The sequence below is a fragment of the Leucoraja erinacea genome, chromosome 42 (genome assembly GCF_028641065.1).
Source record: "Leucoraja erinacea ecotype New England chromosome 42, Leri_hhj_1, whole genome shotgun sequence".
NCBI lineage: Eukaryota > Metazoa > Chordata > Chondrichthyes > Rajiformes > Rajidae > Leucoraja > Leucoraja erinaceus.
In genome coordinates, this window is record NC_073418.1 from 1,793,979 (window position 1) to 1,811,998 (window position 18,020).

At 40.9% G+C, this 18,020-nt stretch overlaps 1 protein-coding gene and 2 long non-coding RNA genes across 3 annotated transcripts in view; all 3 read left to right on the forward strand.

Annotated features, from left to right (window-relative positions):
* The first annotated feature begins 887 nt into the window (after positions 1-887).
* LOC129714840 (uncharacterized) lies at positions 888-6,081 on the forward strand. The gene is made up of 4 exons (XR_008726412.1): positions 888-926; positions 2,418-2,444; positions 3,425-3,460; positions 6,055-6,081. It is a non-coding gene; the product is annotated as an uncharacterized LOC129714840 (long non-coding RNA).
* Positions 6,082-8,651: 2,570 nt separating this feature from the next.
* On the forward strand, positions 8,652-17,551 carry LOC129714841 (uncharacterized). Its single transcript, XR_008726413.1, has 3 exons — positions 8,652-8,679; positions 10,799-10,834; positions 17,525-17,551. It is a non-coding gene; the product is annotated as an uncharacterized LOC129714841 (long non-coding RNA).
* Positions 17,552-17,713: 162 nt separating this feature from the next.
* The window catches only part of LOC129714822 (tax1-binding protein 1 homolog B-like), a 40,945-nt gene continuing 40,638 nt past the window's right edge, over positions 17,714-18,020 (forward strand). Inside the window, exons 1-2 of the mRNA XM_055664664.1 lie at positions 17,714-17,717; positions 17,764-17,790. Coding sequence (XP_055520639.1) covers positions 17,714-17,717; positions 17,764-17,790 — 31 coding nt within the window. The remainder of the gene's footprint in view (positions 17,718-17,763; positions 17,791-18,020) is intronic.

An 18,020-nucleotide genomic window follows, 5' to 3' on the forward strand; every position in this document is an offset into this window, starting at 1 on the left:
GTCAATATTAGAAAAAGCGTTACCCTTTAATGTTTCAAACCATATCCATATGATGTCTAAAAATAATAATAAAAGTATTAATTTGGGGTACTTGCGGAAAAATGCATTGCTCTTCAAAATAGCAGATTTCGGCAATCAGAGCGACAGTAATATAATGTTACTTACACATTTACATAGAAACAGAGACACATATAAAATAGGTGCAGGAGTAGGCCATTCGGCCCTTCGAGCCTGCACCGCCATTCAATATGATCATGGCTGATCATCCAACTCAGTATCCTGTACCTGCCTTCTCTCCATACCCCCTGATACCTTTAGCCACAAGCGCCGCATCTAACTGTCTCTTAAATATAGCCAATGAACTGGCCTCAACTACATACTGTGGCAGAGAATACCACAGATTCACCACTCTCTGTGTGAAAAATGTTTTTCACATCTCGGTTCTAAAAGATTTCCCCCTTACCCTTAAACTGTGACCCCTTGTTCTGGACTTCCCCAACATCGGGAACAATCTTCCTGCATCTAGCCTGCCCAACCCCTTAAGAAATTTGTAAGTTTCTATAAGATCCCCTCCTCAATCTCCTAAACTCTAAAGCGAGTATACACAAAGTCTATCCAGTCTTTCTTCGTATGAAAGTCCTGACATCCCAGGAATCAGTCTGGTGAACCTTCGCTGTACTCCCTCTTTGGCAAGAATGTATTTCCTCAGATTAGGAGACCAAAACTGTACGCAATACTCCAGGGGTGGAAAGTAAGGACAATTTTCGAAGCACGAACCTCTATCCCCTCGGATCAACACTCGCGCACTGACCTGATCTGTGTGCTCCTATTTTTAATCAACTATTCTTTGACTGCGTGCAGTTAAATTGGATCGTTTACTTGCTCTTCAGAACTGAAAAAATTGAGAAAGCAGCTGACTGAAGCAGGTAAAGAAATTAATCCAACGAAATAAAATACAAATTAGCTCAACATAAGTATCAATAAAGATTGTTTTGCATTGCTCTTCTAAGGCGCATTTTCTCTGCTCCTGAACACATTCTAAATTTCGATAACGAAATAATGATGAAACACGTGTAGGATTTAGATACTGAATATTTTACTGAGGGATTTTATAATTCGTTTACAAATCGTAAAGGTGACAATTTTAGTAATATACATTAAAATTGTAATTAGCACCAGTAAAATATGGACCATGGCGGAAGCATGCGTGTATTGAGTTTATCTCATTTTCAATGAAAACGTGGTGGTGATCCACGCTTTCTAACTACTGCACCACATATAATAACAATATTGCAATTACACTTTACCATAGAGACCTCCATGCTTTCATCCAGCAACGATGAAAGTATAACACTATGTTTACGGTACACAATGGTCATGACGAAATTATTCTGGAATTTAATGCGCTCTTCTGAAAGTATTGAAGAGATGGTGCAATTCCTTTAGTGATTTGTAAATATATAACATTCGAGATTGAACGGGCTCGAATTTGTTTTCCCCGGAGAATCGTGCATCCTTATGGCTATTTTTCTCGAAAAGCAGTGAACCCAGAAACGCTGAACATGATTTGAAGACAAAAATAAATAGTCTTGATGATCGCGCGGGTTGAACTATTTCGGTAGTGGAGAAGTTCAGGTTATAATCAAATCAATTTTGAATTTATTAAATGCTGGCGTAATACGTTTTCAAAAAATCTAGATTCGTCCTTCGCTGTTGATCATCAGGTCCATTATATGTTGTGTTAGAAAAAATATTTGTGTTACTGTCTGTACTACCTATATGCAATTATATCCCATTGCTTATATTGACAGATTGCATTGTTAATGAATACTGCCGGCGTCCCATATAACCATTAACCATATAACAATTACAGCACGGGAAACAGGCCACCTCGGCCCTTCAAGTCCGTGCCGAACACTTATTTTCCCCTAGTCCCGTCTACCTGCACTCAGACCATAACCCTCCATTCCTTTCCCGTCCGTATACCTACCCAATTTAATTTAAAATGATAAAATCGAACCTGCTTCCACCACTTCCACTGGAAGCTCATTCCACACAGCTACCACTCTGAATAAAGATGTTCCCCCTCATGTTACCCCTAAGCTTCTGTCCCTTAATTCTCAAGTCATGCACTCTTGTTTGAATCTTTCCCACTCTCAATGGGAAAAGCTTATCCACGTCCCATTAGGTTATTTCTTGGAATTTTATTTAGCTTTTATGTAACTGTGGAGTTTATATTTATGTTATGTAATTTTATGTAACATTGTGTGCTGTAAATATTATGAAATATGTCCATGGTCTTCATGGTTCTCCAGGTCTCTAAACTAAATAATTACTATAGTATATTGTGCAGTAACGTTTTTTATGATGTAGAAAATTCGTTTTATAAATTAAGTATGTCGACAATTCATTCGCAGAGGAAGAATCGACCAGAAAGGATGAAGGTAAAATATGGTAGAGGACTATTCCGTACCGGACATTGTTGCTGCCATTGGCAACGAAAAATATCAAAACAAAATGGTTGGGCTGAAATGGTATAGATTCAATATTTCAAAACGGTTATAGGTCTAATTTACTGTCAGGGAAATGTCAATACTAATGTTCTTAAAATGTCTAATCAGATAATAGTTTTACGATACTTATAGAAACTTACACAATTCTTAAGGGGTTGGACAGGCTAGATGCAGGAAGAATGTTCCCGATGTTCGGGAAGTCCAGAACAAGGGGTCACAGCTTAAGGATAAAGGGGAATTATTTTAGGACCGAGATGAGAAAAAATATTTTTTACACAGAGTGTGGTGAATCTGTGGAATTCTCTGCCACAGAATGTAGTGGAGGCCAATCCATTGGCTATATTTAAGAGGGAGTTAGATGTGGCGCTTGTGGCTGAAGGGATCAGGTGGCATGGAGAGAAGGCAGGAACAGGATACTGAGTCGGATGATCAGCCATGATCATATTGAATGGCGGTGCAGGCTCGATGGGCCAAATGGCCTGCTCATGCACCTATTTTCTACATTTCTATGTTTCTAACAGTGCAGTCTCATGCTCCCTCGGTTTCATCGGTCCGCTCTTGACTTTTAAATGACTGGGAATGCACAAATATCCTCACAAAATGCGTTTAAACAAATCCAAAAAAAGCTACCGGTTTATTTATTATTTTCACCCCATTCACCACCAGCGCCTTTTCTTGTAACTTGTTTTCTTGTAATTTATGGTTGATTCCATTTTAGCAACTGTAACTAAAGAAGTCCATTAATGAATTAATTAACTATTTCTAAAGACAATAGGGGCGATAAACGGCTTTGTGTAAATTGCAATACCCAAAACCTGTCAAATGTACTCTAAAAATACGATGAGCATTCAGAAACGTTTGCATGCCAGTAGATGCCTTGTAACTCAAGTGATTTACTTCAATTTCCGTAGAAGCCAAAAAAATGAAAAAGGCACTTCAAGATCTAGGTAATTCAATTATTGTGACCCAATGTTGTGTAGAGCATTTTATTTACCACTGAGCATTTCCTACTTAGCTGTCACCAGTACGCCTCATATCATCCTGTACACATACAAGGACATAGACGTGGCAGTTGTAAATGAACAATTATTAATCTAATTCCTACAAGCAGAACATGGGCGTGCGGGAATAATAATGCGTGACACAATTCGAATTCTGGATATGAGGTAATATACTTTGTGTCAAAGAGAATAGAGAATCACTACACAATTGTGTTGACATGTGAAGAAGAACGCAGCCAAAATGAAATGCATATCCACAGGACGAATAAGTCAAGTCAAGTCAAGTCACAATTATTTATATAGCACATTTAAAAAAAAACTCTCGTTGGCCAAAGTGCTTTACATTTGTTATAAGAATAGTATAAACAAACAAACTACATACATATATACATATAGCCCTCGCTCAGTGGACGTCAGGAAAGGCTTGGGAGTATTGATAGGTTTTTAGTCTTGACTTAAAGGAGTCGATGGAGTGGGAAGTTCTGATGGGAAGTGGGGATGCTGTTCCACAGTCTAGGAGCTGCAACCGCAAAGGCGCGGTCGCCCCTGAACTTATGCCGAGACCGCGGGATATTCAGCAGCCCCAAGTTGGCCGATCTGAGGGACCTGGAGGTGGAGTGGTGGGTGAGAAGACTTTTAATGTAGGAGGGGGCAAGCCCATTGAGGGCTTTGTAGACATAGAGGGGGGTCTTGAAATGTATACGGAACCGCACAGGGAGCCAGTGGAGAGAGGCCAGGATCGGGGTGATGTGGTCCCTTTTTCGGGTGCCCGTCAGGAGTCTCGCTGCGGCGTTTTGGACCAGTTGCAGGCGGGACGGGGAAGATTGGCTGATGGTAGTGTAAAGAGAGTTGCAGTAATCTAGGCGGGAAGAGATGTATGTGTGGATGATCTTTTCGAGGTCATCAAAGTGGAGGAATTGATTTATTTTAGCTATCGTCCGAAGCTGAAAGAAGCTAGCTTTTACCACGGCATTGACTTGTTTGTTAAATTTCAGTGCTGTCAAATATCATGTAAATATCAGATAATGAAACTTTAATTGAATATGTAGATCTCTTTGCTGTTGCTGGCGTTGTTATTTACAGTTTAGTTTGAGCGAAAGGGCGTCCTTTTTAAATATGTAAAATTGCGATTATTGCACATAACTATCCTGTCACAGAATCGAGTGGTGCGTTGGGCGCATCAAACAATGAAGAGTATATTTCTCAGGAAAGATAGAGGCGGGGTCTGAGGAAGGGGGGAGCCTGGTAAAAACATAACCCCTCTCTTGGTTTAGTGGAAATCTTCAAATAATATCTGTATTTCCATGGATACAAGGTTCCGCCGTCTGAGGCTCACCGGACTGATTTGGGGCAGACTTCAAGTTATATTCTTGTTGTGGTGTTTCAGTCTTGTTGTTACCAAACTTCATAAACGCAGGATATAACACCATAGCGGTAAATCTTGTCAAATGCACGCGCTTTGAGTTGCAGTCCTTTATTGCAATGGAATTACAATGCCTGCTATTCTGATCAGGTGTAGACAAGGGACAATAACAGTACCTTGAGCAAACACTTCATACTTCTCAGGTACACAAAAATGCTGGAGAAACTCAGCGGGTGCAGCAGCATCTATGGAGCGCAGGAAATAGGCGACGTTTAGGGCCGAAACCGTTCTTCAGACTGCTGCTGGAAAAATCGAAGGTGCACAAAAATGCTGGAGAAACTCAGCGGGTGCAGCAGCATCTATGGAGCGAATGCTGGAGAAACTCAGCGGGTGCAGCAGCATCTATGGAGCGAATGCTGGAGAAACTCAGCGGGTGCAGCAGCATCTATGGAGCGAATGCTGGAGAAACTCAGCGGGTGCAGCAGCATCTACTCAATGCTTCTACTTCCTACTTCTCAATATTTGCACGATATGAAAATTAAATAAAAAGAAAGCAGCAGCTTAGGAATAGGCGCTATTGATTTTTGTATCTGCAGTTATCGACGAAGAAAGAGTAATTGAGAATATATTCTACTATTCGTCCATTCACACACATGAGATAATAAGCTGTTCAGAGCAGAGTAGCGATATATACAGAATGAAATACGCAGCACCCGCGCAATAATTAAATGCAACATCGATACCGTCAGAAAACTCTCCAAGTGTGAGCTAAGGGGCTACATTTGTCTATTCAATGCTTTGGAAGCGGGAAGTGAACAGATGTGAAACATGAAATGGCAGGTGCTGGTTTATACACAGATACAAATTACTAGCGTTACTCCGCCGGTCAAGCAGCATCTCTGGAGAACATATAGGCGACGTTTCCGTTCACATCTGGGGAAGGGTCCATGTTCTCCAGAAATCCATGTTCTACCGAAATGATTCTTCATTTACTCCAACACGTTGTGTTCTTTAGTGAACAGATGTCCCTCGAATTCCCCATTCCCTGGAATGTCCATGGCATGGATTTTATGCGTATTTTGCATACAGCCTGACCAGAATTTTACCCAGCTGCTGAAATAGAAAATGCATTTGTGAAACGTATCTAAGAACCAAACACCTTTTTATATTTGTGCAGAGGATAAACTGCGTGAGAAGGAAACAGGTAAACCTCGCAATTACTCCTACGATAATATCTTATATGGCCGTTCCTTTTTCAACGGAGGCCAATTCAGTACACTCTTGTAGAATCTATTATATCATATAGAAGATTATATAGAAGTTAGATAGAAGAATTAAAAAAAATACTTCTTACTTTTGCCAATATGTTTAAAACATTTATTATAGCCCGCAGATGTCAGCTATTTTTATGTGATCAAACATCAAGGCACTAAAACAAGTTACTTCGTATTTTTTTAATTTTTGCTTTAGCTAGAACAGCATGGTAGCTGAGAGATTAAAGCTAAAGGGCAAGGACATACTGAGAGATTAAAGTTACATGAGCATGCATGCCAAAGTAGCCGAAGATAAGGCTGAAACTGTAATAAAAGCTATCTGGTTTTATGAATCGAAGAGCAATTAGAGAGCGAGCAGGGGATGTCGTCTCTGAATGTTCCAAGCTAAAATATTTGCAAATAAAGGCTTTTCGTCTTTTTGAAGAATTCACCGTGGCTGTGTCAGCTTATCCAAACGTTGAGTCTTAAAACCACGCCAACCACTGATAAACCTTCTTTTGGTTTAACTTTGCTTCTCAGATTCCAGCTGCGGTGAGTATTACCATATAACCATATAACCATATAACAATTACAGCACGGAAACAGTCCATCTCGACCCTTCTAGTCCGTGCCGAACACATAATCTCCCCACAATTACAATGGGCATATAGAAGTAAGCAGACATTTTGAACTTTGCCGAATGTGGGGTCAGTATAGATAATAGCACAACTATCGTGAATTATATTTGCATTTAGATTTGTTGTCGGCGTTTGGACGCCAAACAAACATATTGCACGGAGGCATAAATTAGGTTTTTTTTCCAGTTATTTTTATTTTACCACATTTGAGGAGATTAGCGTCGTGCTGTGTCAAAACAAACACATCGTGTACCACCTCCTGAACCTTGCCAATCCGAATATTCAGCACTTTCTATATCAAGTCCTAAGGTTATAAGGTCATAAGGAACAAGAATAGAGTTAGGCCATTCGGCCCATAGTATTCGTTCTCCATGAGTCTCCATTCAATCATGGCTGATCTATCATCCCTCCCAACCCCATTCACCTGCCTTCTCTCCATAACCATCAAGAATCTTGATCTTGAATCTTGAAAGTAGCTTTCTACGTCATGACTTCTCAGCTAATCACCAAACAATTTTAATAGTTGTGAAATTAAATAGACCACCATAATCCATATAGCAGACACGGTGTGGATGAGATAAGTCTCTCGTAAATCTCTTATATTCCACTCCGCACAATCTCGGCTGAGGACAAATTTGACGAGTTCATTCCTGTGTATGCCCCGTATAACATTGCATTTCACAGTCAGGTTATACTCAACCAGCTCTGCTCCAATCAAAACATACTCAAACTATGCAGTCGCACCCAAGCCCCATATCAGACAACATCATGTGAATCATGTGAATCTACCCCTCCCCCAAATGTATGACATCATACTGCACCAAAGGTGTAGTGTCGAGAATTGCACCGTGGAACATGATTTACGATGTGCCAAACACTGTATATGCTCATACCACAGCCTCCAATCTCTCAATTGATATGACTGGGACATTGAGGCAGATATGCCACCATAACCAGCTTGTCTACTGTGCTGTTGGCTTAGTGGATGCTCGGACATGGACACTACACTCTTTATTTCCTCCATACTTAATTGTAGCCCTCCCCATCGTAAGCATTGCGTTTTCCCTGTACCCGGAAAAATGTTCGCACCTCCCGTCAAAGCGTTTTACCCATTACATTAAATATACGGGCTTCGGTTCATGATCGTTCCATTCGGCGAAATATCATTCTGTGTATCCTATCTGTATCCTGCAAAACTATATATAAATATACTGTTGACTTTGTATAGTCCAGAGAGTGTAATTCCAACCTATCCGAATTTAACTTACAGCATTCTTTCCACTTCTTGCTATGTTTGTAGAAAACGTATCTACGCAATTTCTAGGATAATCAAGTCAAGTCAAGTTTATTCGTCACATACACATACGAGATATGCAGTGAAATGAAAAGTGGCAAATGCTCGCGGACGTTGTGCAAAAATACAAACAAACAAACAATCAAACAAACTACAAACAGAATGGAATACTGAATCACATATTCTTTTACATATTGTGGGCGGAAGGAAAAAGGGGAACAAAACAGCAATTTAAAAAAAAAAGCAGTAGAGTGGTACAGTAAAGCTAGTCCCTGGTGAGATAGGAGTTTACAGTCCTAATGGCCTCTGGGAAGAAACCCTAATTATATATTTTGTTCCAATTTGTGGACCAGAGATGTAGAGAAAATGGAAGCCACTGTCGATCAAGAATTCCGCACACTTAACGCACCTTGCATTTTACAAATCGTAGCTATAAATATGCATTATATTCAACTATATTAACATGGTTGAATTATTTCACAGCAATGTTAAATGGTTTCTTCTCGAATAGACGATTTGGTTGCATTTCCATTTCGTTCTAACAGCATTATTATAATACTGACATTAATTTGCGATGCTCTCTGGTGCAGCACTGAAACTGAAAACAAAGACGGCAGGTGAGAACTCAAACTAGTTCGCTGAAACTTTTACAAATGTAAATTTGAAATATTTACATATTCATTTTTGGATTTGAAATATTTACATATTCATTTTTGGATTTGAAATATCTAATTGCATCAGAGAAGACGTAAATAACCACAGGCAGGTTGAAATGCTCACGGTGTTTTTTTTTGTCGTCAGTTCCTCTCAGTAATGAACGTAAAAAGTTCAATGAAACATTTCCCAGGTTGGGATTGTCACGAATTAATCTGATGTTTGACCAAGAGACGTATCTCTCGACTGAACATGATGAGTAAAGAGCAAAGGTTTGCACCAATCCATTATTGGCCAAATAATGTTGGACCTGGTCATTTCTATATAAATGAGCATCACATCCTGATCTCGTGCCGAAGAGCTCAAAGAACAAAACCCCAAGAACTAAGAACTAACTGGGCTGAAAGATGGCAGATGGAATTTAATGCTGATAAATGTGAGGTGCTACACCTTGGCAGGACAAATCAAAATAGGACGTACATGGTAACTGGTAGGGAATTGAAGAATACAGTTGAACAGAGGGATCTGGGAATAATCGTGCATAGTTCCTTGAAGGTGGAATCTCATATAGATAGGGTGGTAAAGAAAGCTTTTGGTATGCTAGCCTTTATAAATCAGAGCATTGAGTATAGAAGCTGGGATGTAATGTTAAAATTGTACAAGGCATTGGTGAGACCAAATCTGGAGTATGGTGTACAATTTTGGTCGCCCAATTATAGGAAGGATGTCAACAAAATAGAGAGAGTACAGAGGAGATTTACTAGAATGTTGCCTGGGTTTCAACAACTAAGTTACAGAGATAGGTTGAATAAGTTAGGTCTTTATTCTCTGGAGCGCAGAAGGTTAAAGGGGGACCTGATAGAGGTCTTTAAAATGATGAGAGGGATAGACAGAGTTGATGTGGACAAGCTTTTCCCTTTGAGAATAGGGAAGATTCAAACAAGAGGACATGACTTCAGAATTAAGGGACAGAAGTTTAGGGGTAATATGAGGGGGAACTTCTTTACGCAGAGAGTGGTTGCGGTGTGGAATGAGCTCCCAGTGGAAGTGGTGGAGGCAGGTTCAATGGTATCATTTAAAAATAAATTGGATAGGCATATGGATGAGAAGGGAATGGAAGGTTATGGTACGAGTGCAGGCAGGTGGGACTAAGGGGAAAAAAATTTGTTCGGCATGGACTTGTAGGGCCGAGATGGCCTGTTTCCGTGCTGTAATTGTTATATGTTATATGTTATAAAACCCGAATTAAACCATTTGAGCATTTTAGGTAATTTTGCCTCACGCTCAATCACTAATTAAGTTCCATTTCCAAGCGTGTTGGTCTGCTTGAACCGCGGGGTTTAAAGGACATGGAGCCGGGGCCTAACATCGCCCGGCGTGGCTAAATGGCCACAGGACTTACCATCGCCCGCCGGGGGCTTTAACTTCGGAGCCCCAGTTCGCCTAGACGCTGCAGCTGGACCGCGACTAGGCTAGAATAAAGAGACGAGATAAGACTTTGCCTTCCATCACAGTGAGGATGTGTTGGAGACTCACTGTGATGGATGTTTCTACAAACTGTGTTAAGTGTGGGTCTTGGGTTTTTTTGTAATGTAAAAAACTGTAGTAAATGTAATTTCGTTCATACCTAGATTTGAATGACAATAAATAGCATTCCATTCCATTCCATTCTGTACCCCGATAACATTTTCGGTTGTTATCTTCGGTAGTAGGTGCTGCACTGGCTGTGTGTTTCATAGCACCCCTGTGTCATGTACAACTTACTTCATTCGTCATGTTGCGGGGGGGGGGGGGGGGGGGGGAGGGTGAATCAGAACACTCCCTTTTGTGAAGTTTGTGGTATACAGCGAGTTTGCATGTTTATTACTAATTATTCTTCGCTTTCTCCAATACGTACGAGGACAGTACGCGCTCAATGCATGGGACATATAAAATAATCACACACAATCTCCAAGCTTCTCTGATTAAATATGTGAGAATGATTTCGTTCACAAGTACGTCGGTGTTTGCGTTGAAGCTCAAATTCTGAGGCAGTAATGGACATGAAAAATACATTTATATGCTGTTTATTTCTGTTTTCAGAGTTAGAAACCCTGACTGCCCAACTCCAGGAATGTGGTAAGGATATAGATCAGGAGAAACTATTTTTCAATAGTAATACACCAATGATCTGGATGATGGTGTGGTGAATTGAATTAGTAAGTATGCAGAAGATACTACGGTAGGTGGGTTGTGGATAATGAAATAGATTTTTAAAGTCTACAGAGAGATTTATGCCAGTTGGAAGAGTGGGCTGAAAGATGGCAGATGGAGTTTAATGCTGATAAGTGTGAGGTGCTACATCTTGGCAGGACAAATCAAAATAGGACGTACATGGTAAATGGTAGGGAATTGAAAAATGCAGGTGAACAGAGGGATCTGGGAATAACTGTCCACAGTTCCCTGAAAGTGGAATCTCATATAGATAGGGTGGTAAAGAAAGCTTTTGGTGTGCTGGCCTTTATAAATCAGAGCATTAAGTATAGAAGTTGGGATGTAATGTTAAAATTGTACAAGGCATTGGTGAGGCCAATTCTGGAGTATGGTGTACAATTTTGGTCGCCAAATTATAGGAAGGACGTCAACAAAATAGAGAGAGTACAGATGAGATTTACTAGAATGTTGCCTGGGTTTCAGCAACTAAGTTACAGAGAAAGGTTGAACAAATTAGGGCTTTATTCTTTGGAGCGCAGAAGGTTAAGGGGGGACTTGATAGAGGTCTTTAAAATTATGAGAGGGATAGACAGCGTTGACGTGGATAAGCTTTTCCCACTGAGAGTAGGGAAGATTCAAACAGGGGGACATGACTTGAGAATTAAGGGACAGAGGTTTAGGGGTAACATGAGGGGGGACATCTTTACTCAGAGAGTGGTAGCTGTGTGGAAAGAGCTTCCAGTTGAAGTGGTGGAGGCAGGTTCGTTTTTATCATTTAAAATTAAATTGGATAGCTATATGGACGGGAAAGGAATGGAGGGTTATGGTCTGAGCGCAGGTATATGGGACTAGGGGAGAATACGTGTTCGGCACGGACTAGAAGGGTCGAGATGGCCTGTTTCCGTGCTGTAATTGTTATATGGTCAATAGAAGGTTATGCACCTGAAATGGTAAAATGTTAAAGAATGCCTGTAATTTATCTTGTGGTATGTTCTTATACTTGAAAATGCTTTCTCAATAAATTATCGTAAATATTTCCAACGTTGCGAAATGTTATAAATAGTTCACAAAAAGCCCTTTGAAATTTATTGAAAATTATTGATATCCTGTAAAATAAAATCACTGCAGAATCACTTCATAACAGCAGAATATTTCTGTAAAATATTACTGCTTCAGCATGTAGATAGAAACAAGCACAGGTTTTCAGTACACCCTGTTGCCAGTGATGGACTTCTATATTTTACAAAATTACACCGGGCATAATATTTACGAGACTGAAAAGATATGGAATATATCATATGGCACAAATCACACAATTCGAGTGTTTTTAAAAGTTGCAGTTACCATTATATACACTACACTGCTTTCCCCTTAGAAAGTAAAATAATTTTAAATTAAGAACATAATTAACAATAATAATTCTATTAATTTAATTTGACGACTGGTTTACGCACTCTTTCTGATCTCCTGAGTGGTTTGAGGGGAATGTCGTGTTGTGATTCCAAAGGACAGTAAAGTTCAGGATAATTTACCTTTGTCTTTACTTTCTTTGGAGATTCTGATGTTACATCTGAACTTGGAATAATACCAAAGTCTGACATCTGCTTCGTTTATGCTTTGTTCTTGTTCATCCCTTACTGGAATCATATTGTTTATGTGCACACTTCTAACGCGTCCTCCAATTTCCACCAAGTACCTGCAGATACCACACAGTTCAACTACTGTTCCCACCTCCATTTGTTTGCTTTGTAAGGGGAGCTGAGAACACGAACCTGATCATGTGTATTGAATCCACGTTGTTTTTGATTTTCACCATAATGACGTTTCTGGTCAGATTATTTGCGTTCAACCTTACGAGAGGTAGAATCAAACTCAGTCTAGTTCTGAGCCTCATTTTCAAGAGAAATTCAGCTGGCATATACCCCGTGGTACGATATTTCAGTGAGAAACTAGCTGGCCGCTGCAACATTCTGAATTTTGAATTCCCTTCAAGAACTTGTTTCTTGAGAGCTCCTTTGATTATCTTGACTGATCATTCGACTGCGCCGTTAGACGCCGGATGGTAAGTTAGCACTAAGGTATGCCTGATATCATTTAGCTTCATAAAAGTTTGGAACAGTGCAGCATGAAGTTGGGGGCCGGTCCCAGAGACAAGTTATTCAGGTAATAGAAATTAGGTGCAGGAGTAGGCCATTCGGCCCTTCGAGCCTGAACCGCCATTCAATATGATCATGGCTGATCATCTAACTCAGTATCCCGTAGCTGCCTTCTCTCCATACCCTCTGATCCCCTTAGCCACAAGGGCCACATCTAACTCCCTCTTAAATATAGCCAATGAACTGGCCTCAACTACCCTCTGTGGCAGAGCGTTCCAGAGATTCACTACTCTCTGTGTGAAAAAAGTTCTTCTCATCTCGGTTTTAAAGGATTTCGATACTGAACCCCCAATGCCGTGTGCTTTAAGTTTGTATACTAATCTCTTATGTGGGACCTTGGCGAAATCCTTCTGGAAGTCCAGATACACCACATCCACTGGTTCTCCCCTATCCACGCTACTGGTTACATCCTCGAAAAATTCTATAAGATTCGTCAGACATGATTTACCTTTCCTAAATCCATGCTGATTTGTCCAATGATTTCACCACTTTCCAAATGTGCTGCTATCCCATCTTTAATAACTGACTCTAGCTGTTTCCCCACTACCGATGTTAGACTAACTGGTCTGTAATTCCCCGTTTTCTCTCTCCCTCTCTTCTTAATAAAGTGGCTACCCGCCAATCCTCTGGAACTACTCCAGAATCTAAAGAGTTTTGAAAGATTATTACTAATGCATCCACTATTTCTGGAGCTACATCCTTAAGTACTCTGGGATGCAGCCTTTCTGGCCCTGGGGATTTATCGGGCTTTAATCCATTCAAGTTACCTAACACCACTTCCCGACTAACCTGGATTTCACTCAATTCCTCCAACTCCTTTGACCCGCGGTCCCCTGCTATTTCCGGCAGATTATTTATGTCTTCCTTTGTGAAGACGGAACCAAAGTAGTTATTCAATTGGTCCGTCATATCCTTGTTCCCCATGATCAACTCACCTGTTTCTGACTGCAAGGGACCTACATTTGTTTTAACTAATCTCTTTCTTTTCACATATCTATAAAAACGTTTGCAGTCAGTTTTTATGTTCCCTGTCAGTTTTCTTTAATAAATCCGTTTTCCTTTCCTAATTAAGCCCTTTGTCCTCCTCTGCTGGTCCCTGAATTTCTCCCAGTCCTCCGGTATGCTGCTTTTTCTGGCTAATTTGTACGTATCATCCTTCGCTTTGATACTATCCCTGATTTCCCTTGCTATCCACGGATGCACTACCTTCGCTGATTTATTCTTTTGCCAAACTGGGATGAACAATTTTTGATTAAATGACTTCCATTGCATATCCACCGTCAACCCTTTTAGAATTAATTGCCAGTCAATCTTGGCCAATTTACGTCTCATACCCTCAAAGTTACATTTCTTTAAGTTCAGAACCATTGTTTCTGAATTAACAATGTCACCCTCCATCCTAATGAAGAACTCAATCATATTATGGTCACTCTTGCCCAAGGGGCCACGCACAACAAGACTGCTAACTAACCCTTCCTCATTACTCAATACCCAGTCTAATATAGCCTGCTCTCTCGTTGGTTCCATCTACATGTTGATTTAGATAACTATCCCGCATACATTCCAAGAAATCCTCTTCCTCAGCACCCCTGCCAATTTGATTCACCCAATCCATATGTAGATTGAAGTCACCCATTATAACTGATTTGCCTTTGTCGCACGCATTTCTAATTTCATGTTTGATACCATCTCCAACTTCACTACTACTGTTAGGTGGCCTGTACACAACACCCACCAGCGTTTTCTGCCCCTTAGTGTTTCGCAGCTCTACCCATACCGATTCCACATCCTCCAAACTAATGTCCTTCCTTTCCATTGCATTAATCTCCTCTCTAATCAGTAACGCTAGCCCACCTCATTTCCCTTTCTCTCTATCCCTCCTGAATATTGAATATCCCGGGATGTTCAGCTCCCAGCCTTGGTCACCCTGGAGCCATGGCTCCGTGATCCCAACTATATCATAATCATTAATGGTTATCTGCACGTTCAACTCATCCACCTTATTACGAATACTCCTTGCATTGAGACACAAAGCCTTCAGGCTTGTTTTTACAACTCTCTTACCCCTTTTACAATTATGTTGAGAAGTGGCCCTTTTTGATTTTTGCCCTGGTTTTGTCTGCCTGCCACTTTTACTTTTCACCTTGCCACCTCTTGCTTCTACTCTCATTTTACACCCCCTGCCTCTCTGCTCTTGTACCCATCCCCCTGCCACATTAGTTTAAATCCTCCCCGACAGCACGAGCAAACACTCCCCCAAGGACATTGCTTCCATTCCAGCCCAGGTGCAGACCGTCCTGTATGTACTGGTCCCACCTCCCCCAGAACTGGTTCCAATGCCCTAAAAAATTGAATCCCTCCCCTTGCACCATTTTTCAAGCCATGTATTCGTCTGCAATATCCTCCTATTTCTGCTCTGACTGGCCCGTGGTACTGGTAGTAATCCAGAGATTATTACCTTTGTGGTCCTACTTTTAACCTTATCTCCTAGCTCCCTACATTCATCATGTAGGACCTCGTCCCTTTTTTTACCTATATCGTTGGTGCCAATATGCACCACGAAAACTGGCTGTTCACCCTCCCCCTCCAGAATGTTCTGCAGCCGTTCAGTGACATCCCTGACCCTTGCACCAGGGAGGCAACATACCATCCTGGAGTCTCGTTTGCGGCCGCAGAAACGCCTATCTATTCCCCTGACAATAGAATCCCTATTACTATTGCCGTTCCACTCTATTTCCCCCCCTCATGTGCCGCAGAGCCACCCATGGTGCAATGAACTTGGCTGCTGCTGCATTCCCCTGATGAGCAATCTCCCACAACAATATCCAAAATGGTATATCTGTTTAGGAGGGAGATGACCGTAGGAGACTCCTGTACTACCTGCCTACTGCTTTGCCACCCGTTCCCCTTCTGTCCTCTTACCTTTTACCTGCGGTGTGCCCAACCGGCTGAACGTGTCACCCACGACTTTCTCAGCATCGTGGATGCTCCAGTATGAATCCAGCCGCATTTCCAATCGTTCAATGCGGTCTGCCAGGAGCTGCAGCTGGACACACTTCCTGCAAACGTAGTCACCAGGGACACCGACCGTATCCCTGATCTCCCACATGTTGCAGGCTGAGCAAACCACGGGGCCAATCTCCACTGACATATCTTACTCCCAATTTAACTATATTAAATATTAAAAAACACAAAACTTTCCTTTAAACTTTACTAATAAATACTAATAAATACTGTACCCTTAACTCCCAGAATCCTTAACTCCCAGAATCCTTAGCAACGGCTCCCTGGGCCTCTGTGAATACAAGCCCCGCGGTGTATTTTGTACTTACAGCGCATGGCACGCAAATGCATGACACGCAAATGCATGACACGCAAAGGTAGACCGCAAAGCGTCTATTGTTCTTTATGTTGTTGTGTTTGTACCAATCCACTTTGAGTGGCTATCTACCAAAACAAGAACATTTTTATTCCCGTGTTCACAAAAATCCACACGAACCCCCTGAAAAGGTCTGGTATGCCAAGACCATGTTTGCAAAGGGGTTTAGGCAGGCCTACTTCTACCACTTGCTTCTAAGTCATTGTCCAATACCGGCATGACACGCAAAGGTAGACCGCAAAGCGTCTATTTTCTTTATGTTGTTGTGTTTGTACCAATCCACTTTGAGTGGCTATCTACCAAAACAAGAACATTTTTATTCCCGTGTTCACAAAAATCCACACGAACCCCCTGAAAAGGTCTGGTATGCCAAGACCATGTTTGCAAAGGGGTTTGGGCAGGCCTACTTCTACCACTTGCTTCTAAGTCATTCTCCAATCCTGGCCAATACATGCAAGTTTGGCTGTAGACTTCAATTCCACAATACCTGTGTGTTCACTATGGAGTTATTTTAGTAATCTGTGTCTTACACAATTGGATACTACTACCTTGTAACCCCAGTTAAAACACCTTTGCTCACATGACAGTTCGTGTTGTCAATTGTGAAACATTTTAGTTCATTAGAACATGGTTCTATTTCTGACCATCCACACAAAGTTTGTTCGTATACCTATTTAGCACTGTGTCATTTTGAATTTCAGCTGCTGTGACTGGAAAGTAATGCCCCTGTCCCACTTAGGAAATCTGAACGGAAACCTCTGGAGACTTTGCGCCCCACCCAAGGTTCCCGGAGGTTTTTGTCAGTCTCCCTAATGGTCGAAAGTGGTTTCCGTTTCTTCTATATTCCGCCGATTATTTCAAAAAAATCAGAACCGGCCGCGACTAAAAATAGGTTGCCGTTTTAAAAATCGGTCGAAGCCGGTTGCGATGCTAGTTGAAGGTGGTTGGCCGAAGGGCCGGTTTCAGCGCTGTATCTCTAAACTTAACTTAATTAACTGTATCTCTAAACTAAACAAGTAATTTATTCATAATTATTAAAATGTCTACGATTCAATAATTGTTTGTATAATTGCTTAACAGAGCGAAAGGTGAAACAAAAAGATAAAGGTGAAGTCATTAATATGCCATTATTTCACATTTATTCTGCTTTCAACTTAATTTCAGTATCGTTGTTTTGAGACTATTCCATTTAAAGAAAGCCAGTTATTCTGTCCTACCATAAATCTAGATACATTTTGGCTACCTCGATCGGATAATTTCTAAATAATTATGTGTAGAATATAATAGTATTAATAGTCATACGTTCATCATTTGTGTAGATATTGACACGCATGCAAAGGACGACGGTGAGTAACGTGGCGAATAGATCAGAATATAAACTATTTAAAAAACTACAATAACATGTTTTGGGGAAATAAATATATACAAACTAAAATAAAAGGACCAAAACAATAGCAAACTTTCCACTTAACTTCAGGCCAGGGCATTTTATATCTTACACCTGTCATTTGTGTGAGAACCTATCAAATTCCATTTTCGGCATCTCTAGCCTACCTCAAAGTCAATTGGCTCGATA